The sequence below is a fragment of the Bidens hawaiensis genome, unplaced genomic scaffold (assembly GCF_021521415.1).
Source record: "Bidens hawaiensis isolate Kalapana, Puna unplaced genomic scaffold, B.hawaiensis_p1.1 tig00013437_1, whole genome shotgun sequence".
Lineage (NCBI taxonomy): Eukaryota > Viridiplantae > Streptophyta > Magnoliopsida > Asterales > Asteraceae > Bidens > Bidens hawaiensis.
Window position 1 is genome coordinate 381,902 of NW_027492141.1, and position 27,853 is coordinate 409,754.

The following is a 27,853-nucleotide window of genomic DNA, read 5'->3' on the forward strand; positions in this document are numbered from 1 at the left end:
GGCAAGTATGATGGAATGTTCTAGAAAAACAACACTTGGAAAGAAGAGGGACTAGAGTGTAACTTGTATTATTATAAATACATCACTAATAAACAAACCCTAACTTATTATTAACCTACAACCCTAAATCGGCTCTCTCTCCCTCTCTTGATCCACGGCTGCCGTCCACCTTCATCACACACACACACATCAATCAAGAGATTAATCCAAGAACTAGGTGCTAGGAAGGTATACTTGATCATCTCTTACCTCCTTGTTGTGTAATTTTGATGTTTAATGGGTTGTATGTAAACCCTAACTCAGCCGATTATATGTATGTATGTGATCAATATGATAGTTGTTAGTTGGATAATAGATTGATAACTAGATTGATGTTGTTGCATGATTGATTGTTGTTCTTGATTTGAATTAAAACACAAACCCTAATCTTGTATGTATGGTGTGATTTATATGCATGGATAGTAGTTATGGTGTCTAGAGGGTTATATGGATGCATGATAGTTCATAGATTGTTATGATGTTGAGTTTTGATGTGAACAGATTCTGGACAGAATATATATACGATGTTTAACTGACTGTAACGAAGTGTAAACGTGAAAATTGATTGAGATTGTGAGTACTGCAGTAAACTAGGTTGAGTCTAGTTTCTATAAAGTATAAATTCGTAATTTTTGGATAAGTGGAAGTATACTTTTATGATTTTACAAAAACGTGATGCAAAGCTGAGCTGTTAGACCTGCTGTTAGGTTATGTTGTAAATGTTATATCTCATGAACCACGAGACCAATTGGGTTGGTTCCACTTCTGGAAGTTGACTCACTGAGTTAGGAACCAAACCCAAGTGGTCTTGCATTTATTGGATATTTCGTTTAACGGGAATTCCAAATAACATTCTGTTGCGCATGAATCTGACTGATATGAGTTTACTGTAGTGTTTTGATCATTATGAGAAATCTATATGGAATAAAAATAATATAAAATATGTTCTGGAAACCTAAGACATGTATGTTTCAGTGGTGATTTTTGGTGAATTAATTGAGATGATATGATCGGTGAAATAGTACAATCTTTCAAGTAGAAATTCTGTCATAACGAAACTAGCTGCTGAGTTGTATAGGAATGCATGAAATATGATAGTTTTTATATAATTGTTGTATTTTGACCAAAATACCCTTGCGGGGAATAATTGCTAGTTGATTGCCATGAATTGACCAAATTGCCCTTATGGGGAATAATAGTTAGTTAGTCTTTGTTTGTTGACCAAAATGCCCTTACGGGAATAATTGCTTGTAAGTATGTTATTAATACATGACACGAAAGTAATTGCTCACTCGTGTATCGTATCACAATTGTACTTGTTTAAATCACACACGGTTCACAAACGAAACACGAAACATGATACGTGCATAGGTATTATGTGCCGAGTCTAGAGACTCGTTAAACGTTCCGATACTTAGAAAATCTCTTTGTTATTTTAGAACGCTAGAGAGTTTTCTACGACGCGCATCACTCGGTGATCTAATTTGGAATATTCTTCGCAAACAGTGAGTTCACTTACCCCGCTCTTTGAACTGTTTTCAAACGTTTTTCACTTGGGGGAGATAACATACTCCGATAAACGCATTTTTGAGATAAACACATATTTAAGATTTTGTTATAAATTATATATATCACTTGTAGAGGCTAAGCGGCACGTAACCCTTGAAGTCCCACGCATCGAACCGGTTAATATTTGGAATAGCGAGTCACTGTTGAGTAGTACTACTGGGTTTGACAAACCCCACCCGACGCTAAGCTCAACTGGAGGTTGAGTGGGTGTAATTTTGGCTAACACTTACCATGGTCTGGGTTGACCTGGTGACGGGCACTTGATAAACAGTCAGCTTCGGTCTCGAACCACTTAGCGATACTTGTTGTATAGATTAGCTACCTATCGATATATAATTTGACATAACACTATCTGGTAATGCAAAACACTTAAACGCTGTAACGTGGTTACACACTCAAACGCCGTAACGGGGTTACGCAACACTTAAACGCTGTAACGTGGTTACACACTCAAACGCCGTAACGGGGTTACGCAACACTTAAACGCTGTAACGTGGTTACACACTCAAACGTCGTAACGGGGTTACGCAACATTTAAACATCGTAACGAGGTTACGCAAAACGCTAAACAATTTACCTTATTTAACTTGTGAACTCACCAACCTTGTGTTGACACTTTTAGTATGTTATTCTCAGGTAGCCGAGGCGGGCGCGCGGTTTAGGAGCATGCATTAATGAAAACACTTTTATTCTGCAAACTTAATTTTAACAGTTACATTTGGTTTTAAGTCGTCCTGCGTGACGCAACTTTTGAATTAAGGTTTTACGCTTCCGCATTTACTTTCATTTAAACGTTTTTCTTTGGTTTAGTTATAACTAATGAATCCGATCCTGCCAGTTCACACCCTCTGACGGTAAAACTCCGTTAGTGGATTTTGAGGGTGTGACAGCGTTTATGAAATTCTTAATACATTTTGAGTCCGCTCCGTCCCCGAACTCGTCCAAGATTCGCCACTGATAGGACGAGCGGCGGAGGTATATCTCAAGAACACACATGAAAACCAATTGCAATCTCAATATAACAATTAAAATTTATACTAATTGTTGCCGGCGGCTTCTTGTTTGACTTTTGCTTACAATTACAAAGAATCATATATAGTGGTGGCAGTAGGTGTATTTTTGTTCAATGAATTGCAATCTTCATTCTTGAATGGAATTAATCCACTGCCTCAAATAACCTCAAACGAATCTCTCCTTTAATTGTCGAACTAACGTTCTTGTTGCGATCGATCAGTTTCTCCTAACTCCACTATGAGCTTGGTATAGCTCTGATACCAATTTTTGGTCTAGATGAATCGACAATCAGATCAAACAAACAAACAAACAAATGGACACGAGATATTGGGGTGACAACCCACGACTCTTTTATTATATTCAAACGAACTTAATGAACTTAACAAACTTACAATGAGAAGAGACTTCTCTTGACAAAATAAGAACAATAACATGGACCCTTATTTATAGTTGTACTAAACTTCTTCTCCAAGAAAACTAAACTTTCTCTTTAAGACAAAACATTTCATTCACTTATTTGAAATCAATTAATTAAAATAAATAAACTATAATAAAACGTAACAAACTAAAGGTCACGCTATCTACAAATGAAAAAAAAATGAGAAGGATTTATAAAAAAAAAAATTCTCAAAAACGTTAATAAAAAATCATAACTCAAAATAAAATAAAAAATAAAAACACAAAAATGTTCTCCCGTGTTCCTTGTTCTAAAAAAATGTGATAAGATATTGTATCTTTTTTGTTTCTTAATATATTTTTTGTTTATTTTTGTTATTGATTTTGCCTTGTTCCTTAATCATCTTTTTCTATATATTGTGTTATTTTACTCAACATTGTGTTAATTTTTTCGTTATTATATTATATTTTGCTATATATTGTGTATTTTTTTTATTTATCATTGTGTTTTTTGTTTATTTTCGCCATTATGTCTTTTTCTCGACATTGTATCTTTTTCGGGTTTTGTTTTGTTTTTTAACTCGAAAGATGAGGGGGGGGGGCATTTTAGTTTTTTAAATTATTTTGTTTTTTCTGTATATTTTGAGTTATGATTTTTTTATTATTTTTTTAAATTTCTTTGAGAGGTTTTTTTTATAGTCACAAATCATTCTCAAACTTATTATTTTTGTCTCCTTTTGCTTTTTAACTTTTCCCACAAACTAAACCCTTAACTTTACAAATAATTCTAGATTCCTTCGTATGTTTACTTATAATTATAGTAAACTAGTAATGGTTTTTGTAAAAGTTCAAATCTACTTACTATTTATTACTTTTTAATTTAATCTGATCTAATTTGGAGGTGATGATATTGGTGAAAATTGATAGATGCGAGGGAATATAACAATTTTTAAATGCAAACTCTGTTGTATCTCTAGAACAGGGGAAACAATCTATAAATATTCCATGAAACCACGATGTAATCACTTGTAAACTTTTCTTGATTGTAATTTTGAAATACATTACAAGTTCATAATAATTGTTCGGATTATTGTTCACAGTTTTCTGTCCTTACTGTCGCTGCCGCCACCAGCACATTCGAAACCCCTCGGCCCACAAAATTCCACTGACGCGCCCTTGCTTAAGACCAGCTACCCGATGTGCGAGATTTGAAAAGAGTTTATCACTTGTGTACATATTAATTGAACGTTTCCTCATTCTAAGTACAAACCCGTTTTCTCCGTTTTCGTAAAAATCTTAACAATAAGGGAATGCAACTCCTCTGGTATCTTTCCCCTAATTTTCGTGAAGTAGAGCTTGAAAGGACGATGTACGTTGTAAGTAACGTCTATGACTGATATCGTCTTCTCGAATTCCTTCACACAGGTTTCAACCGTCAAAGAATCGACACGGCCCAATACAAATAGATTCTTTTTGTCTGTATAGGAGAATCTAGCTTTGGTGGCGCAAACAAAGTCAACTCCCGCAAGCCTAGATACCGCCTTCTTTATCTCGCTTAAATCACTTTCCATATTGAAATATCCCACCCAAATCCTCTGTAATATACACACAAATAAGTAGTTCTAAAAACAAACTGTTAAAATCATTGTTTAGGCAGCTTTGGTCCTACACTACACACGCATGAACCACAACTATTCATTTTATAAAATATAAAACTGGTCATGGGGCTTAAAAAGCTTGTAAATAGAATTTGTATCAAATACAAATAATTAGCGCGCAGTGAAAGATTAATGTATACGTACTTTGTAAAGGGTGTCTCTAAGAAGCTCCGGAACAATGTATAACTGCATGGATGATATAAACAAGCCCCCCGGCTGATAAGATTTTCTCCATCCTTGTAATTCTACGACAATGTGTGATTAATATATGATTATATTTGGAGCTTAACAAGCATCCAAAATTACTTCATACAGGAAACTAGTTACCTTTATAGGGAATGCTATCACCAACCCAGGACTTTATCACTTCAGGGGTCGCCCGCTTGAAGAAATCACGGCGTGAAAGATAGTACACTCCCGTGCTCACCTCAAATGCAGACAAGTCTCCTCCAATCACTTCTTCCGTTTTCACAGTGTCCCTTTCCTGGTTTTCTTCTTGCTCTACTTCACAATCATTTATATATACCAGGCTTGCACCACATAAGCTTGCTATCATTCCTTCCTCCACACGCACCGATACTTTGACTTTATCGCCAACTTCTAATATGTATCCAATTGGCCAGTAACTTAACCACATAGTGGCTTCATCAACTATGGGTTTGCAATACACCATAGGGTTGTATAACCAAGTAACGCCCTTTGTTTTGTTTTCGATTCTGATAAACAAACACCACCGATCTTTAGCCACGGATCCTGATAATCTGTATAAGCAACTTACATTTAATCCGTGTATCTTGTGTTTCTTTGGATGCGAAGATACACAAAAGGACAAGTAACTGGATGATGAGGTATACTCATGTGTCAACATGCTTTGATCCTTTGTGCCTTGCAGATAGGTGCTCCTTATACCATATTCGTACAACATCTATGGCACATAAATTGAAGAAAAATCAAGTTAGTCGTGCATCCATTAGTTTGCGGCAAACCCAGAAATCTTTACCTAAAGTGGGGAAAACATGTTGGTTTGGGTAAACATTTCTTGTATTATGATTATTGAAATGGGTAACACTATAATACATAACAGGTCGAAATGGGCCAACGTGTCGAAACTAGTAGCACACCACAGGTCGAAATGGCAACATAAAACCTATGTGGATTTAGAACCGCGTCAAGTGGGTCAACATTTGATGAGAAAATCACTAGGGATCAATTATTTGCATTGGGTTATACACACATGTTACACCTCTTATAATTTATATTGGCAATATTCGTAATTTTAATTTTAAGCTTATATACAGCCTTTATATATATTGGTAATATAAAAAAACAAGTTCATGACTATAAAATAATTTATTCTCAGACAAATTTTGAGACGTCTAAAGTTCAATGATTATCTTTGTATGTAGTCAATGCATCATACGAGATCTTTCAAGGGTCCCTTATCTTGTTTTATTAAGCTTTTCCCTTGGGGACTTTATGCATCAATTAATAGGGTGTTTAACCATCACTACTAAAAAAATTAGCCTAAAGCAACTTTTATTTTACAAAAAAAGCTACATTATGTGAAGTTGTATTAGACCTAATACAATATTTTTGTTAGATAATGTAACTATTTTTCCAAATACAACATTTTAAAAAGGTTGCATTTGAAAGAAACAGTTACGTTACCTTATAAAAAGATTGCATTAGGTCTAATACAACTTCACCTAATACAGCTTTTTTTTTTGTAAAATAAAGGTTGTCTTAGGCCAATTTTTTTAGTGCATGTTAACAAAAATTAAAAAAAAAACCTTTATCTAACATAAATTGAACCCATAATATCCATGTTAACAACAATGTCAGTCACTCCATCACTTTTCTAGTTTGACTAAGATGGTGTTTGTTTTTTTACAAAAGATCTTCCTGGCCTCTTTTGTCTGCAGCGCGCAGACATTGCCCTCTGCAGACCGTTTGTTTTTTCGAAGACGTATCATTAAAAAACGTCTGCGCGCCCTCTTCTTGGTGCAGACTTGGACCATAGTCTTCCAACCTCTTCCAAACTCATTATTTCCATCAGATATCAATTAAGTTATTAAGTTTTTGTTAATTGAATTCTTGTTAATTGATTTTTTCAATTGATTAGTTTTTTTTTGTTCAATTATAATTTTGCATAATTGTTCAAGTATTATTAGTTTTTAGTTGAAAAAAGTTTGTAAAAAGTTAAGGATTATAAAAAGTCTATCGAAAGTTTTTAGTTGAAAAAGGTTTGTAGAAAATTTAGGTTTATGTCATCGGCTTGTGATTGTTTTAAGCTCAAGTTTTGGCTCATTTCATTCATTATGTATGAACTATCTACTTTCGAAAACAATTGAAAAAACTTTTGGACGAAAAAACATTCACGTGGAAAATTGTTAATGTAAGCTTTATAATTTGCTAGTTCAGAGGTATAAAATTTGGATTTATATATTTTTAATTGTTGCTAGATAATTTGTGTTTTTTGGTATAGAGCTTATATTGAAAGTTTTAGCAGTCTGCAGACATTAAAAACAAACAGTCTTCTTCTTGCAGAGTGCAGAGGTTTGGTCCACCTCTTTTGCTACAGATGTCTGCAGATGTGGTCCGCAGATTGCAGCCATTTTACCTCTGAAAAAACAAACAGCACCTAAAGGATGTAAACGATCTCTTTTATTTATTCATGGGTTTTATTTGTTTTAGCATAACTTTATTCTCTTTCCATGTCTATCTCTTGTTTCTTTTGTTAGTAAAACCCATGTATGTCTTCACAAAACGTAAATGAATGGGATAAACGGATTCTTTGATTTATCAATCTTATGAGGGCATCAGAGCAGGAACTATCGAAACCCTATAATTCCTTGTTGTCATCTTCTTCATTGATCGTGGCCACAAGCATACCAGATGGCAACAAGATTGAACCCAAACATGTCTTCACACTACAAGACGGGTCCTCTGTATCTGCGTATTATAAGAAGTTTCAGGTTGTGTGGGACAAACTGGAATTTGTTCTTCTCACTCCAAAGTGAACATTTGATACTGGCAAGAGACTCATCAAGATTAAAGAAAAGGAGCGGCTTTATGAGTTTTTGCTTGTGTAGGGCCCTATTTTGTTAATTAGTCTTTTATGTTATTTTATTTTGTGTTCGGTCGTACTATGTTAGCTTTTGTTTTGATTATGTACGTTTGGGCCCGAGACCATGTAAAGAAAAGCCCATTGGGTAGAACAATATAAAGGAAGCATGGCATGATTTGCGCTATTAATAGTGCCAGCATGCCGATGCATTCACAACCTTCTGACAAAAATCAACAACTCTCACCACTCTCTCTACCTTATCCTCTCTACCTTACTTATTTTAGCAAATAATCAAACACACTCAAGATCCGAGATCTTGGTTGGTTGTTGGTGATTTTCGCTAACCAACAACTAAGATTGATTCAAGAACAAATTGTTTGATTCGGTTATAGGAGCTACAATTGGTATCAGAGCTTTTGGGTGTACTAGATGAGGTTCTTGGATCACAACCTTGGATTTTGGTGATGTTTTCGTGTTTGTCAAGTGTGTACAAGTGTTCTTCGGGTTACTTAACGTGTTTAATGCTTAAAAATTGGCTAAATTGGTATGCACTTGAAGATCCTTGCAAACAGCATCTCGTGCAATTACTTTTCTTTAGATTCTCAATCGCAATCGCATTTTTGGTTGAATCACAATCACATATGAAAAGCCAATCGCAATCGCATTGGATTTTCAATCACAATCTCATTTTAACCACATTCGCAATTGCACTTGAGAACGAATCACATTCGCATAAGAATCCTGATCGCATTCACATTTGAATCCTAATCGCATTCGCGTAGGAGTCCTAATCGCATCGCATTACTGTTCACTCCAAGAATCACACTTCCTTCCAATCGCATCGCATTATAGTGCGATTGCGATTCATTTTCACTTAAATTGTTCACAAAACTTGCTGATTTTAAGGGACTGTTTTAGCTTGTGATTATTGATCAGTTTGCGAAGATGTCTTCTGATCCAGCATTATTGAAGAACTGCATGATGTTTGAAATGAGGCTGGAACCCCAAATAAATGACCTAAACCGTTAAACATTGAAAGCAACTTTGAAGAGTGGAAGTGAAGGTTCAAGAACTTTGTTAGAATCAATGACTTTGTATTGTTAAGATCCATTGAAAATGGACCTCACAAGGCTGTGACATAGACTGTTATTGGACCAGTTGATGTACCTCCTGAAAGTTTCACTTATCTTGATAAAAAAGTTTCACTTATCTTGATAAAAAACTGATGCTTGATGATGAAAAGGAATATGGCATGATTAGTGTGTGCTTGCCCACTGAAATATCTCTAACCTTAAGAGAATGCACCACTGCAAAAGAACTTTGGGATGCCTTGGTGGAGAAGTTTAAAGGAAATTTGGATATGAGGGAAAACCGAAGGAATATATTAAATGGAGAATTAAAGATGTTCAATCATATCGAAGGTGAAACAATAACTTCACTCATTAACAGATTTGAAAAGCTCAACACTATAATGAGAAGTGTTGGTATCGTCAGTAAGATGTCAAAGATCAACAAGAAGCTACTAAATTCATTGCCTTATACATGGAACAACAGTGTGACTACCTCAAGAGAACCACCAATCTCAATACAACACTTACAGAATTGACTGTTGGGCCTCGTTTTGTATATTTGTCTTTGGTATTGGTAGTTTATGTTTTGGGCTTGTATTTTGTATTTGCATGTTATTAGGCCCAAGGCCATGTAAAGAAGCCCATTGGGCATGTTATGTTATGAAAGTATTCTCATGCATGCTTCCTATAAATAGGAAGCATGGTATGAGAAAAACAAGCTTTTTGGTCATTCTTATCTACTTATCTTTCTCTCTACAAAAAGCCGAACATAAACCAAGATCCGAGACCAAGGTGACCCGGTGTGATATTCCGCTAGCACCGAGTTTGGTTGATCCAAGATTAGTTGTTAGATCCACCCTTGGGACCTACATTGACCTCTATCATCAAATCATTTGAGATGGATGACAAGTTCCGAATGAATAACAACGTAACGTAAATTCTCAGAATCATGCTGGTGTTTCCACAGGTTCTGGACTGATCTTAGTGTTTCTCAATCTGTCACATCCTACTGTTCATCCATTCAATGGGGTAAAAGCGGTTCATTATGCAGCTCAGTCAGATCCAAACAAAGCTTTCATGCTATCTATGGGTGGTTCGGGATCGTCAATATCGAATTCTGTTCAGGTATGGTAAACCAAGCCGTTAAACAAGCTCTTAAGGCTCATGGGATCAAAAAATCATCAAGCAATAAGTCAGGCAGTTTCACTCAAATGACTCTCACATCACACTATTCCATGCCTTCATGGCCAGTCATGAGGAACTGTAGCAAGGAAAACTGTTTCCTCTATATTTCCAGCAATGGGATCTTCCAGAAATCAACAAGAAAGACATTGAAAAGATATATATTAAGTACTATATGGCCATGACCATTCACAGGGCCACAAACTTCATGAAAAAAAATATGGGAAAAACAGCTACATGGATTCTGACAGCAACAATATTGGGTTTAACAATGATAAGCTCCGTTGTTACAACTGTAATGAAATGGGACACTTTGCAAGATAATGCACAAATCCAAGACAGCCGGCTGGAGATGTGAAGATTGTTGACGTGTCTGATTGTGAAGGGGGTAAAGGGAATGATGCTGAGAAAAGACTTGCTAGTCAAAGTAATTCACCAGGTCAGGGGGTCCTAAGGATTGGTCTATGCAACTCAAAGACAAAGGGACGACTCACTCAATCAGGTGAATCTATTGAGCCAGATTGGGTGGGTCAAATGGGTAAATTGATTAATCCTTTGAACTTAGCAGGGATGACTTTTGTGAATGGGGATCAAGCTTCATCAAGCACTGCAACAGGAAGCAGCCAAGGAAATCCTGACATTCCCAAGGTACACACACATTTATGTTCTTAATTATGTATTGCTAAAGTGGAAAACTATAGAGACCATAATGCTAGGTTGATTAGAGAAAACATTGACATTAAGTACCAAAATGATGAGTATAAGAAAGCTGATAAGATATATACCACTAAATTAAAACTCATCATGATGACATGGCAACTTAAATAGAAAGTTATTTGAAGCAAATTTGCTAGTTGACTCTTACAGTAAACTTCCGGTCGCCTCGGGTTCTCATGTTTTTTCAAATACCCTCTTTTCGGTTTGTAGTGGCCTTTGCCTTTCCTTTTCTAGGCATACATGGTTTCTTCTTCGGTTTTCATGGTTACGCCACTTATCTGTTTTACAAAAGCTTCTTGGCTTGCAAGAAGGTTTTCAAACTCATTGAGGGTTAGTTGAGTTTGCCATCCTTGCAGCGCCGTGACAAAGCTATGCTATTCCTGCTTTAGACCATGAACGATAATTCCCTTCATTCTTGATTTGCCAATCTCTCCTTGTGCATCTAATTCCTCGATCTCTCTGCAGAAACTTTTCACTTTATGGATGTACCAGGGAATTGTAGCTTCACATCATTCCGTTTAGAGAACAACGCAAGTAGTATGTCCCACACCGCTTAAGGCGTTTCTGCCTCTTGTATGTGTTCAAGAATTTCTTCTTCAACCGTTGTCTTCAAGATGAACAACGATTTTCCCACCTTGATTCACCACTTATTTATCACCCCATTGGTGTCGATTCTTGGTAGTGTCGTGTCTCCTCCGTTTACAACCTCCCATAAATCTTGACCTTGCAAATACGATTGGATGCAGGCCAACCATGTTTAGTAGTTCTGGTTGTTGAGTTTCTTCACGCCTCCTACAATTTGGAAATTGGCCATGGGTTGGCTCTTGATATCACTTGTTACGTTTACAAGTGATGAATCAAAGCCACTAAGAACACCGAGAACTCTGTACCCAACTCGTGCACGACTCTTTCTGGTTTATTGACTCAAAGGAAATAAACAATACAAGAAAATAATTAAACTACAATGGCTTTTATAGACATACAAAAACTTGCACCCTACGATTCTACTCTGACTGCAACACAAATACTAAACACATTCAAATTCAAACTAATAGGATTAATTAATATTATCTTCCTTCCTTGTAGCATTATCTCGAACAGTTTGTATTTCCATTGTTCCCCAAGTGTTATATATTTTAACACGTGGCAACTCCACTACCACCACCATAGTCGTCACCAATGACCATAGAATAAATATATCTGGTGAACTGGTTTGGATTTTTTTTCCTTCTAAAACTACTAATTTCACCTGAGCCCTTTTTTGATTGTAACCGGCCATACTGTTCCCATTTGAAATGGTGTGTTTAAACCTGAACATTATGTTTCTTAGAACCCCTTATGACCCTAACCCAGTCTGACATGAACAATTACACTACCCGACAACCAACCCGTTATTGGAAATTAAGTCAAAAGATTACGGGTTAAAGTTGTAATATTGTAAATAGGAGAAGTCATATATAATTAGTGCCATTTCGTGTGTTAAAAGAATCTCAATGTTTTTATGTTGATTGCGTCTCTTTGTTGAATTGATTCACCCTGAGTTCCAACACCCATAGTAGCTTGCATGCATGACATACATAAACGTTTATTTAATTTTGCATTCATGTGAGAAAAGTTAAGATAGACAACCTGGATATGCCGAATTATGCCTTCATCATGAATATCACCACAAATCAGGTTCACCGTATGATCTTGATATGCTTTGATCCATTTCATATGCCCCAGATCTGCTTCATCAAGTTCTTCAATAGCCACCAATTTAAAAAGACCATAAACTTCGCACAGGTTGAAACAACCTCTATAGTCAAACTTCTTCAGTCTGAAACGTGTTGATTGGAATGTTACTTTCTCCAGTAACCTACACTTGTAAGTATGCAACTCCTCTAGCGTATTTGGGAGACACAGAATGGACTTGAGGTTCTTACAAGAATTCAAGTTGAGTACCCGAAGCATTTTAAGATCAATGTTATTGGGCAACTGATCAAACAGATTACGACCTAAATTCAGACCATATAATGGGCCATTGACTATAACACGAAGGTCGTTGTGATACTTAAGATTGAACTCAGCAAGAAACAAAAATTTTAACGACTGTGGTAAGGAAAAGAATGACTGCTCGGGAATTCCTCCCCCAACACATAAAGCTTTTAGCATTTTGTGTTGATTTACAAGCTTCCTAATCCATGATTCCTTCCATAGATTTTCACACCCTGATAAGTTCAATAGAGTAAGATTTTGAAGACCTTTAAGGGTTTCACAAACATGAGTCAGATCACTACAGCCCCAAAGGATCAAAGTCTCAAGATTAGGCAGCCGATAAAGCTTGCGGATACTGACTAGATTTTCGCAAATCTGAAGGTTTAGAATCTTCAATGAATTTATAACCTATTTCAAGGAAAAAAAAATGACAGTTTATGTGAATATAAGTAGTCAGTTAATAAACCAAATGCTTAATTCCTACCGTGGGTGGTTCAAACATTTCCAACTTTCCTTCAGTCATATCTATAGCCACCAAGAAGCTGCTCATCAATAAGCCTGATGGTATTGCTTTTAAATGACATCCATGCCAACACAACCATCTTAACTCAGGAAAATTCTTATAGTGCCCCTTGAGTTTCACATATTTCAGTTGCAACAACTTTAGTTTGTGCATCTTTGAAATCGAGCTTGTTTTAATGACTGATGCCTGAAAAAATTAGTATACCTCGTATCTTAGGTTAAATGTATGAGAGGTATATGAAGCATATCACAATTTAAAACATTATATAAAAAAAAAGCCAACACAAATGACAGTGTTAATCATGCAATTTTGGTGTTTCCTAAGTTACTTAGGGCTTGTTCGGTTCGCATTATATTTTAAAGGAATTTGAATAGGAAATGGTTCGAATTCTTCAAAAATCCCTATTGTATTTGGTTGGTAATGTAAGGCCTAAAATTGTGACTTGCGATTTTAAAGTATGAAACCCGTTATATATTTATGGTCAAGAAAATAAAGTGGGCGCGAAATCCGAACACGAGACGAGAACTTCGACGCGCGTTTAACTTCAACGGGAAGAGGTCTTCTAGATTATATTTTTTGTTTGGTTATAAATAGGACTTGTGTTGTTAGTTTTAGTGTGTGTTTTCCATGGTGAAATCACCCACCCAAGGGGAGCTCACCTTGGGTGGGGTCGGTTCGTTCGTTTAATATTATAATCTTTCAACCGATTACAAGATCGTTCCTATACTTTATATTATCTTTATATTATGTTCGGTCGTTTGGTTTCACCGCACCCGTCTCGAGCACTTATCAAGAACAAGGCCGTTCGTTGTCGGATCCGGTTTCGGGACCTACAATTGGTATCAGAGCAATCGCCGAGGTACTGTAGCAAAATCACGGGGGTACTGTACAATTGGTACCTACAATTGGTATCAGACTCAATCCGAGGTACTGTAGCAATCGCGGGGGGGGGGGGTACTGTAGCAATCGCATCGCCGAGGTACTATAGCAATCGCTTCGCACGGGGGTACTGTAGCAAAGCGTTTCGCTTCGCACGGGGGTACTGTAGCAATCGCTTTGCTTCGCACGGGGTACTGTAACAATCTCTTCGCATCGGGTACTGTAGCAACTCAGACTGTAGCAACTCATGCGAAACACTGTAGCGACTCGACACTGTAGCACTCGGTACTGTAGCAACTCATGCGAAACACTGTAGCGACTCGGACTGTAGCAACTCATGCAAAACACTGTAGCGACTCGGCACTGTAGCAACTCGGTACTGTAGCAAAAAAACCTTAAAATTTTTTTTTCTTTAAAAAGAAAAAAAAATCTAATCGAGTTAAAAAAAAAATGTCTTATGAACCTAAGCTTGGAGGAAATCTGGATATGGGATAAAGCCGAAAGAAAGTATTAAAAGGAGAATTCGACATGTTTACACATATTAAAGGAGAATCGGTTGTCTCTCTCATCAACAGATTTGAGTCACTCGTCTCTAAAATGAGTAGTGCCGGTATCATCAATGGTTTGTTTGAGATCAACATTAAGTTGTTGAATTCACTACCTTACACATGGAACATCAATGTGGTTACCATCAAAAGAACCACAAACTTGTATACCATGACACTCTCAGAGTTGGCTTCTACCATCAAGTCTTTTGAAATAATAGAAAATAAGCTCCAAATGAGAAATCAGTCCAAAGAAAATAAAGTTGGGACAAGTGCTGCAGGTGAAAGCAGTCATGCATGTCCTAACATTCCCGACACATCACCTTGCGATGAGGTAAACCACAACTTATGCACGCAGGCTTGCACTAATAAGGTTACTTATTATAGACATCATCAAACGAAGTTTTGAAAGAAATCGCAAAACTTCGACAATTAAATGCTGAATATGTAAAGGCTGACAAGATCTACGTTGAGAAGATTAACACTCATCGTGATGATGTGGCAAATCTTAAACTTAAAATTTTTCAAAAGGAGCATGATGTTATATATTATAAAAATATAATTAATGAATTAAAAGAAGAAATTGAAAAATTAAAACTTGATGTTTCTAATAAAAAGGAAAAAGAAAAACAAGTTGAAAGATTTGAAGCATCGTCTGAGAAATTGGATGATCTTATTGGAGCCCAGGGAAGTACTAAAGTTAAAGCGGGGCTAGGATATGATTATTTAGCGGTACCTCCACCGATGAATGATAATTATACTAGTTTGCCCCACTTTAGCTATAATACTTTTCCAGACGAGGAAATGGAATACGGGGTTGGTAGAGTACCAAAACCTGTGAAACTTATTCCTGCTGCCTCTTAAACAGCTGCTCCAATTCCATCATCTGATAAATCTAACATCAATGTATCTTTTGAAGCTGGTTGTGTAGAATAAAGTGGGTCGGTGGAAACGGACACGAGTTGTGCTTATGAAACCGTTTGTAATGAAACTTTTGTTGAAAAATGTGTCAATGAAAATAGGCCTATTGAGGTGAACATATCAAGTTGTTCATCATCAAGTTATGAGACTGAGGATAATTCAAGTAAAAGTAAAGTTTTTGAAAATGAAAAAGCAAGTACTTCGTGTAAATATGTTCCACCAAACAAACGATCATTTTCTCAAACAACCAATCAATTTAGAAATCCTCAGCCATACAACTTCTATGATAACAACTATTATGGTCATTATCAACAAAATTTTGTTGATCCATATTACACAAATGTGTTTTATAATCATGTTCCTTTCCAAGGATCACCTTTCCCACCACATCAACCACATTATTGTTCAGATGAGTTCTATGGTACTCCTAGGAGAAAGTGTTGTTTTGTGTGTGGTCACTCTTCTCACCTTGCAAGACATTGCAAGCACTGGTTCAAGCAACAGCTTGATATTCAAAGGCGGCTTAGTCAGTCCCCAAAAGGAGCTTTTAGTAACCCTAATTCAAGGACTGATCAAGTTGATAGTGAACCCAGTGAAATGGATGTGAGATCCAAAGTAAATAAAGTAAAACGCAAAAAGAAACCTTTTTGGAAAACTAAAAAGGATAAAATCAAAAAGGATCCTAAGACTACAAAGTCTAAGAATTCACCAAAAACAGTTTCAAAATCAAGAAAAGAAAAGTCCAAAATTGTCAAAACCAAGGAGCAAGTTTTTACTTGGATTCCTAAGGACTGTTCTTCATCAAGTGAGGCACCACCAAGAAATAAATGGTTTTCAGGAAATAAAATCAAGTTTGGTCGGTTTACGGTTGACCTTCCCAGGACAAAGGTATCCTGGGAACCCATGTCTATTTGAATGTTTAGTGCATGCAGGGTTAATCAAGGAGGACTATCAATAGTATTAGGTACTTAGATAGTGATTGCAGCATATGATGGGAGACGAACCCTTGCTATTTGATGCTAAACCATTTGATGGCAGATTCGAGTCTTTCATAAGCGACATGGGAGGACAAACGTCAAAGAAGGGAAGCCTTGTTTAAATGGTTCAACAACAACTTATCGAGCGTTTCTCAAACCAACATCATCCAACTGCTTCTCTCAAGTGATTGATCTAGCATCAGCTGTTGGGTCTCGGTTTGAATCTCTTCAACTTTGTTATACAATGTGTTGATGCATGCTTAAGATTGTCCATCTGACAACAACTTTGCTGACATTTTCACTAAAATCATCGATCATGCCCGATTTGAATTTATGGTTGAATCATTCGGCATGATCAATTTTGATTAAAACAACCTATCTATCTTTTAGTTTATAAAATTGTGTATATTTTTCAAATATGTCACAATTTTATAGGGAGAAAATGAGTTAAGTTTAACTCACCAAAAAGATTTTCAATTCATCTTAAGAAAAGCAAAACAAATCATTTGATTTACCAAAAAGATTTTATAATACTTTTAAGAAAATCTAAAAGGAATTGTCCCGTTTAGAGGGAGCTCCTGATTCGAGGGAGTTGGATAATTAAAATTTTCAAATTTTGAGAAATTGATCTGACCATTGGAAAATGATAGTACATTGATATGCAATGATCCTAGCGTATGAAAAGAGTAGATCAAAAGTCTACAAAATCACTCACAGATGTGTAGATAGGCTTGACAAACAAGTAAATGTCGGGTGATATAAACCTAAATTCCTGCCGGTACTAGTAGATATACGATTATGAAGCGGTTACATGATTCCATGAAGTCATATTCATGAAGACAGAAATGAAATTATACATGTCATACCCAAGCTTCTCTTTACCTGATTACAGTTGTCTTATGAAATAAGTGTCAATTTTTAATTTTTATTTGAGTCAAGTAAAGCCTTATAGAAAGGCAAGAAAAAGAAAAACAAAAGAGTCAAGAAAAGAAAAAGAAAAACAAAAAAACATAATGAAAAATCAAGAAAAAGATTCATTTAGGATTTTAAATTCTGCTTTATTTCTTCATTTATCTTGATTCAAGCCTTGGATTTTCTCTGTTTGTAGTCATACAAGATCTGATTGTTAAGGCCCTGAATCTTCTGCTTTATTTAACTTTTCTAGATCGAGTCAAGTGTGCAAAGCACAAAATGTCGAGTGTACAAAGTACAAAGTGTTAAGTATCTTAATGGAGTACTGTGATCAACTAAGAAAGGTTTAAGTCAAGTTGAGGTGAAATGTTAACACAAAGTAAGCCCGAGATATAATGGAATAAGTAACATGTCTGATTAAGTGGGGACCACATAAGAACCATGCCTAATTGTACTTTAAACGTATCACTTTGGCATCAAAACACTTGTCAAGTTAAACAAACGGACAATATCTACAGTCGGTGATGAAATTGTGACATAATAATATCAAAATGGAAACGCGATCTAGGGCTTTGCAAATCAATATGATTCCATGTTGTGATCTTTCTCACAAAAACATTAAAATCATTTGAAAATTTTGTAAATATTTTTTATATATAATATTAATTTCATCTTTACTCTTATTTTTCTTTTGTTTTATTTGTGTTTCAACTTCAAAACATTATGTATATATTTTCGCTATTTTAAAATATATGAAAATGCCAAAAAGATTTTAAGTTTTTATTATGTTCGTACATATTTTATTAAACCTTGTTTATTCAAAATCATGTGTTTTGTTGTTAAGATCGTCCATGCAAAGTTTGTTGGAAACCTAGGACTTAAACAAATCATTTACAAGTTGAGGGGCTGAAATTGAGAGCCTGTGAACGAATTGTTCTTTGACCCTCAAGAGGGTCTGTAAACGAATCTTATTCGTTCTAAGTTTTGTGCAGGTGTACACGGACAGGTAGATCAAGATCAAGTCTGCTTGGAGTTGCAGATGCTGAAGCGCTTAAAAGAAAACGAGAACGTGAAAGTTGGCGGTTGAAGCTAAAAATGAACTGATTGCATTCGAAGACAAGGAAAGAAACCAGTCGGCTCAAGAAAGTCAACAAAAGAAAATTAGATGTCGAGCCTCCCGCATCTGATGTTTCTAAAATTTGCTGTTGCCGATCCTTCCCAGAAATAAGATGGAAATTCAAGTCTACAAGACTAGAAAATAAAGAACTGTTCAAGATCCAATTTGGTTCAAGCTACTGGATCAAGACAAGTACTAGTTTTAAGAAATAAAGACGAAGCAAAGAACTTGACGAAGGTTCCCCGACATACTCAATCCTAGAGGGAGATTGTAGGGCCAATATTATATATTGTTTTTAGGATTGTATATGTCGTTTAGTTTGCTTTTAGTTGGTGTAGTACGTACTCGGTACCTTTATTTTGTAAGTTTATTATGTAAACTTTGGAGAAATGGGGACCCTATATAAAGGCCACTTAACCCATTTCTCCAAAAGAACTCAACACTTTTCAACAACCCTTGGGAAATAAAAAGTCTCTTTCCACTTCTCTTTTTTTCTCTCTTTTACATAAACAAAACTAAGATCCGAGATCCGAGTGTTGTTGGTAATTTCCACTAGCCAACAACACGGATTGATCCGAGTCAAGTTGTGAGATCCATCTAGAGGACCTACAGGTAAACTTATTGATGGAATTTGAATTCTCCTCATGTCCCTCTCACTAGGACTGGCAAACTGTTTTCGGGTAAGAACTAGTTAGAGTCGGAACGGGTTCAGGTAAAAATAAGGGTCAGGTCGGAACGATTTCGGGTGAGAAAGGATTTGGATGCGAACGGGATCAGGGCAACATGGGTTGGTTAAAATATTTTTTTCTTAAGTTAGTGTGAGCTTTAGCTTTGTCTCTGGTGCCAGTTATGCACGCAACGTAGTTTACACGCACTGGAGTCTAGAAACGCAGACAGAGTTGTTTACATGCATTCCGTAGTCTGCGCTGGAAACACGCGTAACTATGCGTTTCGCAATAGTAATCTGCGTTGGTTACACGCACGGAGTTGTTTACGTGGATTCCGTTTTCGGTTAAGGGAGCAAAGTTTGTTATGCGTATAATGTTGTGTTACATGTGTTATCCGTGCCAGTACACAATTAGCATGACATTAGACACGTAACCGGTCTCTGAATGCCTGTAACAAGCATCTAACAAGTGTAACTGGGTTCGAATACATGTAACTGACATCAAACACATGTAACCAATGTTGCACCTAACCAACGCAGTTTACCCATGCGGAGCTAGATAAGTGCCAAGCGTGCATGGGTCCAAGTGATGTGCGTTTTCCAGTCTAGTACGCGGACCCAAAATTATATTCCAATGGGGTACCTTTTTTTCGGTGTTCAGAATTTCACAATTAAACATTAGAATTTAAGGGTCGGTCGCTATTCAGGTTGGTTCAGGGTGAGGAACCACTAAAAATACAATTTTCTTACGAGTATTACCTAAAGAAGATTAGGAATTAAACTTTGTTTTCAATAATCATTGCATAATTAACTCTAAAGTTCAAGTTTTAACAAAACTAAGTCACAAATTCTAAATGTATATTCATGGAACACAATTCAAATATGAGATTCAAGTTCTATTCAAGATTTCAGGTATTCAATCAAGTTATAAAACTCAAAAAAATTACACAAGTATTTACAAAGTTATATATGACATATTGGCAAAATATAATAATCATGTAACTATAGTAATGTGAATTAATGTGGACTATGTCGATGAATGTGAATGACAGAATCAATTAATAGTATTGATTCATGAGTGTTATGTTGATTAAACTAACTAAAACACACAAACAACAATTACGTGATTTTATATTTGTTTATAGGGAAAACACTATTCAATACTATAGTAACCAAGTTTTAAATTTGTTCTATAATTAAGTCACTCATATTTTGTTTTGTATCAATTAGGTCACTCAACTTTTAATTTGTCTCAATTAGTTCACTTAACTTTCAATTTATGTTTTAAAATGAGAGGGACAACTACTATATTATCTTAAGTGATATATTTGTTGATAAAAAATGAAAAATTTTGGCTTAATGATGTTTTAGTTCTTTATGAACAGTATGAAGGTAAAAAAGATAGTATTAGAACATTCATTGAAAATTAAAAATTGAGTGACCTAATTGAGCTAAAATTAAAAGTTGGGTGACCTAACTGAGACACATTGAAAGTTAAGTGACCTAATTGAGACAAAATTAGAATTGAGTGACTTAATTGAGACATAATAAAATATGAATGACTTGATTGGAAAATTTGAAACATAATTACTATTCTACAAAATTGTCCCTTGTTTATAAGGTCATCTTTTAGAATCGTTAAAAATTTTTGGTCGAATGCGAGAAAAAATTGGGTCTTTAAGTAAATAAAGATAATATAAACGAACGATCTCGTTATTGGTTGAAATATTTAGTATATTAAACAAAATGAACCGACCCCACCCAAGGTGAGCTCCCCTTGGGTGGGTGAAAACTCTATACAAAACACACACTATAAAAGAAAACAAGTTTCCTATTTATAGCTAAACATAGTAAAAAGAAAATATTCTAGAAGCATTCCCATTGTTGAAGCTAAGCGCGTGCACCGAAGCTCTCGTCTCGTGTCCGGACCACTGGCCGACATTAATTATTATCTTAACCGTGAATATGTAATGGGTTTCGTAATTTGATATTGCAAGTCACAACTTTTTGGCCTTACAGTAAAAAAGGTTTATTTTATATATATATATATATATATATATATATATATATATATATATATATATTGTGTTTAAACAACTAAATATTTTAATAGACTTATTGGTATGATTTGGTTATGCAAATTTTTATTTTTATTTTTTATGAAATGAGCTTAAATGGATTGAGCAATTAGGTTGAAATATATATAAAAAGGTGTTTAAACATTAATAATATATTTTTTTAAATATATATAAAAAGGTTTTTAAAATTTTTTTGGGCCTATGAGGATGAAAGAGCTTGTAGCGGCCGCCATCCTCACTCTCCACTTAAAGTCGGCAGTATTTGATTGAAAATTGAGTTTTTTAAACATATATAACAAGGTTTATAAAAACTTTTCGGACCTAGGGGGTCAGCCGCCATCCCCGCTCTCCACTTAAAGCCGACAACATTAGATTGAAAATTGAGGTTAGTGACACTTTGTTGGCTCAATTGTTTAAAAGGGCTCTATTATATTTGATAATGTTTTGTCTAGCAAGTTAGGTTAGTCTATATAAACCGAGTTATGGTTAGACATTATTAATTATAAAGGTGATGCAACCAAGTTAGGGTTTATCAAGAGCCAAACCGAGTTAGCGGTTGAGATATAAACGAGAGTTGTTCATTTAGTTCGTGTTTGATTATTGATCCGACACTTGAATCGGTATCTAAGCCAAGAGTGTGTGGATAACCAGAGCTGAAAAAAACAGAAAAAAAAAATCTTGTAGAAGAAAAGTAGAAAAGGCACGAGAGAAGTGTGTTAGAGATATTTTACTACCCTTACAAACTTTTTGATGAATAATATTACGAAAACACCCTTCATCTTTTACAATACATATAATCTTCACCATTGAAGTGTTCAAAGTCGGTCTGTAAGTCTCGCACAAATCGGGAATAAAAATTCAGGTAAGAACCTTTTTTCTTCTTTTATTCTTTTACTTGAGCTATAACTATCCCTTAACAAACGATCTGGATGGTCAAAATGACATAAAAAACACTTAACGAAGAATAAAATATTACAATAAAAGGTTTTGCTGTGGACGGTTCCAGTCGGACTGCAAACCGTCCTACCCCACCGAGTTTTTAGAAGATGGGTATATGGTGCGAACCTAACCGGAATGCATAGTGGGTCCCGGTCGAACCGATCAGACCGGCCGGTCCAATCCGGGTTTCAAAACACTGAAAAAGTCAAAGAATAAATTATGTTTGATTTTTTAAGAAGCAGACAGCGAGGATCAAAAGATTGAACAAGTTTGGTTAGATTTTTTTTTATTTTCTTTCCTACGGAAATCGTAAGAAAAGAAAAGAAAGTTTATCATTAAAGTGGTTTAATATTTATTATTTAAACAAGAAGGTTTAATCATTATTTTTGGTTTTTATTTGAGTTGAACAAGACGGCTCAATTTAGAGTTCGTATTTTATTCGGGTTAAACGAGTTAGGTTTTAACCAGATTGATTTATTTTTTGAGTAAGCGGGTTCGATTTTGAAAAGTTGTTCGGACTGACTTGTTTGTATTTGTTCCAACGAAGTTGAGCAAGGGGGTTCGACGTCAATGGCAGGTGACGAAGAAAGTCCCATAATCCAACCCAAAGCGACCCGGGGATATCGCTACAGATTCCAAAGTTGAATGGAACAAATTACATCACATGGACAATTGTAGTGGACGAGATATTGGATGATCAAGACCTATGGGAAGTTGTTCAACCACAACAGGGTGCAGTTATTGATGCAAAAAGAAAATACAAAGGCAGGATCATTTTTGTTTCAAGGGTTGGAGGGTGATATTTTTCTTCAGATTTCTCAATACAAGAATGCCCGAGTTATATGGACGGCTTTGAAAGCACGGTATGTTGGGTTCGAGCGAATTCAAAAGGCTCCACTGCTAACTTTGAAAAGTGAATTTAAGAAACTCAAGATGGCAAAAAACGAGACTGTTGACGAGTTTACAGGAAAAATAACAAGTATGGTTTCAAAGGCAACGAGTTTAGGTCACGTGTTTGAGCAAGATGTCTTGGTGAAGAAGTTACTGGATGCGGTTCCAAAAAAATATTTCCATCTGGTAGCCTCAATCGAGCAAAGTGTTGATCTTGATAGCTTTATGTTTGAAGATGCTATCGAAAGACTTAAGGCATTTGAGAAACGTCTACGAGGGAGAGAGCACATTTCAAATTCACAAGGTCAGTTACAATTCAATCGATCGGAAAGTAGTTACAAAGACAAGTCGTATGATCAGTCCAATAGTCAAGGTAAGGGTTGGCCGAGTTCATAGGGATAGATAATGAGGATCAAGATGGCTGTGACAACCGAGATGGTCAATATTGTGGGTCAAGGCAGACATTTCAAAGAACGGATGATCGTTAAAGTGGTAGAAAGGATAGATAACATGTTCAGTGTTAGTGTTACAGTTGTGATGAGTTCGGTCACTTTACGTATATGTGTCCGGAACTTATGAAGAAAAATGAAGAATCTAATTTGAACAAAATTGATGATTTTGATCCATCTTTATTTATGATAAAAGGTGATCAAAAGATGATTTTACTGAATGAAGACGGTGTGATTCCAAAGCGTTTCGTAACCGAGCCGATGTTTGGTACCTCGACAATGGATCATCGAATCATATGACGTGTAATAAAGCGTATTTTTATGAGTTGAATAACATGTCACGGGAAATGTGAAGTTCGGAGACGAATCCTGGATTGATATTCGAGTAAAATGGTTAGTTTTAATTGAAGGTAAAACGGGGGAGCAACGCCTGTTGAATGATGTCTACTACATCCCAATCCTACGGTGCAATATTTTAAGTCTTGATCAAGCAACGGAAGGTGGATGCGAGATTCTCATGAAACACAATTTGCTAACCATTTGATGAGGCTGATAAGGACCAAGAACCAATTGTACAAGATTAGCCTCAAGATAAAAAGTACCGGTAAACGAGCTATCATTGGAATGAAGAATTTTGCAGGTCGAGATCCTCAAAGAATTGAACTGAAAGAAGATAAGCCGAGTACGAGTCAGATTCCAATCAAATATCCAAGTTCCAAAATTCAAAGTCTAAAGAAGAGTGCTCAAGAAACTAAACGCGTGGTTAAAAAAGTGATTCAATAGCCCAAGTGAAGACGAATAATGATCAAACGAAGCAAGTATTTCTTCAAGCCAATGGGAGCCCAAAGAACAGTGCAAGAGATCAAGAAAAGTCTTTGGAGAATCAAGAGAATGATGACAAGCGTAAAGTTAAAGAACCGCCAATTTCAAGTAGGAAATTAGGGGGTGAGTCGGGTGAGTTGGATACAACAATTGAGGGAGTGATTGTTGGCTCAATTGTTGTTTGGTCGGAGTGTAACGTCCAACCCATGAATTAAAAGGGCTTTATTATGTTTGGTAATGTCTTGGTTAGCAAATTAGGTTAGTCTATATAAACAGAGTTATAGTTAGACATTATAGATTATGAAGTTGATGCAACCAAGTTATGGTTCATCTAGAGTCAAACCAATTAGCATTTGAGATATTTTAATCAGTTTTTTGAGTGAGATTTTCTGATTAATATAAACGAGAGTTATTCGTTTAGTTCGTGTTTGATTATCGATCCGGGACTTGAGACTTGAATAAAAAGACAGAGGATTTACCACTAGGGATGAGCAAATTCGGTACCGGTACCGATTGGTACCGGTATCGAATAGGTACAAAAGTTTTGAGTTTTGAGATCGGTACGGTACCGGTATTTTCCGAATTTTTACCTTCAATACCGGTACCAAGAATTTGTGATTTTCGGGATCGGTATTTTTGGTATCGGTACCGGTACGGTACTGAGCTCATCCCTGTTTACCACCACACCGAGCTCAAACTTGTTACTATTGGTCCATCTACTTCTTATGTTGAGGGTCCTTACAAAATTTAACACATCGAGAAAGTCTTTACAAAATTTATAAAAAACATAGGGTTCATGGACCCCGACCCACATACAGTGGGTCTGACCTGTATACAAGGGGTATAAACAAGTCGAGTCGAGCCCGAGATCAAAGTTGTTTCTGTTTTTTTACTTGTATACATATATGTTAGAGTGAGTTTACTACTGTTATTTGATTAGAATGGAGTTCCATGTAAACTAGGAGAGAAACTTCTATAGCGTACCTTTGTCCCTTTCGTTAGCGTCCGCGCATCAAGTGTTAGACCCGCAATTGTCTTGGAACCCTATGAAGAAATGCATAAAAGAGGTTAAGCTTCGTCAATTGAAAACATTCTTGAAGTTAGATAATAGAAGTATCTTACGTCTCCTATTGTTAATAATTGATAAGCTTCGTCACTGAACCATACTCTAGTACGTTTAGTAGGATCTTTGGACTCTTCACGAACTATACTTCTTCCCATATCTTGAAGCAATTGATGCATCGCCAATTTCTTATTGGGCAAAACAGTTATAAGGCATCTATTGATGAGGGCCATGATCCCAGCTTTTGCATGCCAGTCGTGCTCCAATATATTAACAACATAATCCTTGTCTTCACCGACAAAGAAAACAACAATGTCTAAAAACAACTCTTTGTAACTAACAAGTGGCAAGGAATCAAAGCTTTTTTGTAGTACACATTGGATTTTTGAATCAAGGTCTCCTTTCATTGAACTCAGTGAGTTCAATCTACTTCTCCAAATTTCTATTGTGCTGTTTCTTTCCCGTGGATCTTCGGCACTACCGAATAGAGAAGAACCCAAAACTTTAAGAGCTAGTGGGTTCCCTCCACAATGCAGTGCAAACTCTATTGCAAGGTCACTAAAACCTTCCAGTGGATGTTTAGATCCGAAGGCATGGCAACTAAATACCTCTAATGATTCATCATAATTCAATAATTTGAGCTCATGGACATGGCACCTCCAACATACGGACTCAAACCATGAATGTAGATCTAGAAGCCTAGTTGTTAATATAACTTTACTTTTCGAATGGATGACACTTGTTCCAATTAGAGCGCTTAATTCGTCATGCTCATTAACGTCATCAAGAACTATAAGCACCTTTTTAATATGCAGCGCCTCCTTAATCTTAGTAGTACCCTCAGAAACACATGATAACGCTATATTCTTGCCTCCTGTGATGTTTGTGAGAAGTTGTTTTTGTAGCTCAAGTAAGCCATAAGTTTGTTTGAAATGTTTGCCAACGTCCTCCAGAAAACAACTATTTTCAAAGTTGAGCTTGTTTAAATTGTAAACATATTGGGCAAGGGTTGTCTTGCCAATGCCTCCCATTCCACAAATTGCTAGAACGTTCGTAGTAGAGTGCTCATTTTCCAACCAGGAATTGATATCTTCAGCTCGACTCTCCATTCCAGTTAGATGGGCGGGGGTGCTAATAAGTTTCAAATCTAATTCATACTCAATCGTATCAACAATATCTGCAATAAATTCTGTTTCAGGCCTGAATCAAAAGAAGAAGATTGAGTCAGCAGAAGATTGCACCTTCAGAGTTAGTGACTTCAATTTCACAAGGAATTAACTACTTCAGTTATACTAAACCTAACTTTGTCTTTATGTGCATACATACAAAGCAATATTGCTGGTATATGAGCAGATTAAGATACTGAAAAACAACAATTAGGGCAGCAAGCTTTCACGTGTATATTATTGATTACAGAAGAGAGTACATCAACGAGACTCATAAACCCTGTTAAATAGGAAAACAAATAACCAGTCATAAACAACCGCTAAACCATAATGACTTGGTAAACAAATAACAATATGCCACCAGCATTTATTTGAAACCTGAATAACCAGAAAAAAGGAACTGAAAAATAACAGTCTGGAACACCTGAGCTGCACAAGTTTGAGTCATATTTTGACAAATAAGAGCACTGGAAAACTATATAGACAAATTTTTTTAAAGACAATAGTCTGTTTAATCATCTTCCGGGAAAAAATTTTCAAATCCGTATAGCAATATGGATCATAAAGTGAAGTATAATGGACAAAATCATCCCTAAAAAGGATTACAAAAGCTTAAATTATGGAGATGGTCTAATTACTTAAGGAATCATACCCTGAAGCAACCATGCCAGTCAAATTAGCAACCTCTCTTAAGGCTGACTTCCACAAGTTCACATTCTCCTCTGTCCACTTTGACCCTTCTATCGCAAAACTTTGTCGTTGGTTCCTCACATCCGAGGGATCTACGTGATAAAATACCGGCAAAACGAAATGTTTGCCCTTCCTCTTCAGTTCGAGGATCAATGTAAGCTCTTCAAGGCACCATCGGGATTTGGCATAGTTTTCTGACAATACAACAATCGACGCCCTTGAATTTTCGATCGCTTTAACAATTTCAGGCTCCAAATCTCGACCTCTTTCGATCTCATCATTATCCCTGAATGTATGAATTGCTGCTCGTTTTAATGCCGTGTAGAGATGGTCGGTAAAAGTATGACGCGTATCTTCACCTCGAAAGCTAAGAAAAACATCAAACCTTGTTTGATGTAGGCTAGAAGAAGCCATGGATGAAAGAGTAGAAGCCAATTGAAATTAAACAGACTGTGATTAGAGAAGCAAATGGGATTATTATAAACCAGTTATATTTAAATTTACCACGGTTAATGAATAACCGGT

General features: G+C 36.0%; 1 protein-coding gene across 1 annotated transcript; it reads right to left on the bottom strand.

Annotated features, from left to right (window-relative positions):
* Positions 1-4,271: 4,271 nt before the first annotated feature.
* LOC143544160 (disease resistance protein RUN1-like) lies at positions 4,272-27,769 on the bottom strand (the record flags this gene model as incomplete). Its single annotated transcript, XM_077036313.1, has 8 exons — positions 4,272-4,613; positions 4,821-4,921; positions 5,004-5,601; positions 12,342-13,097; positions 13,174-13,398; positions 25,394-25,453; positions 25,532-26,672; positions 27,291-27,769. Coding segments are annotated over 8 exons (3,702 nt in total), but the record flags the coding sequence as incomplete, so codon positions are not given.
* Between the last annotated feature and the right edge of the window lie 84 nt (positions 27,770-27,853).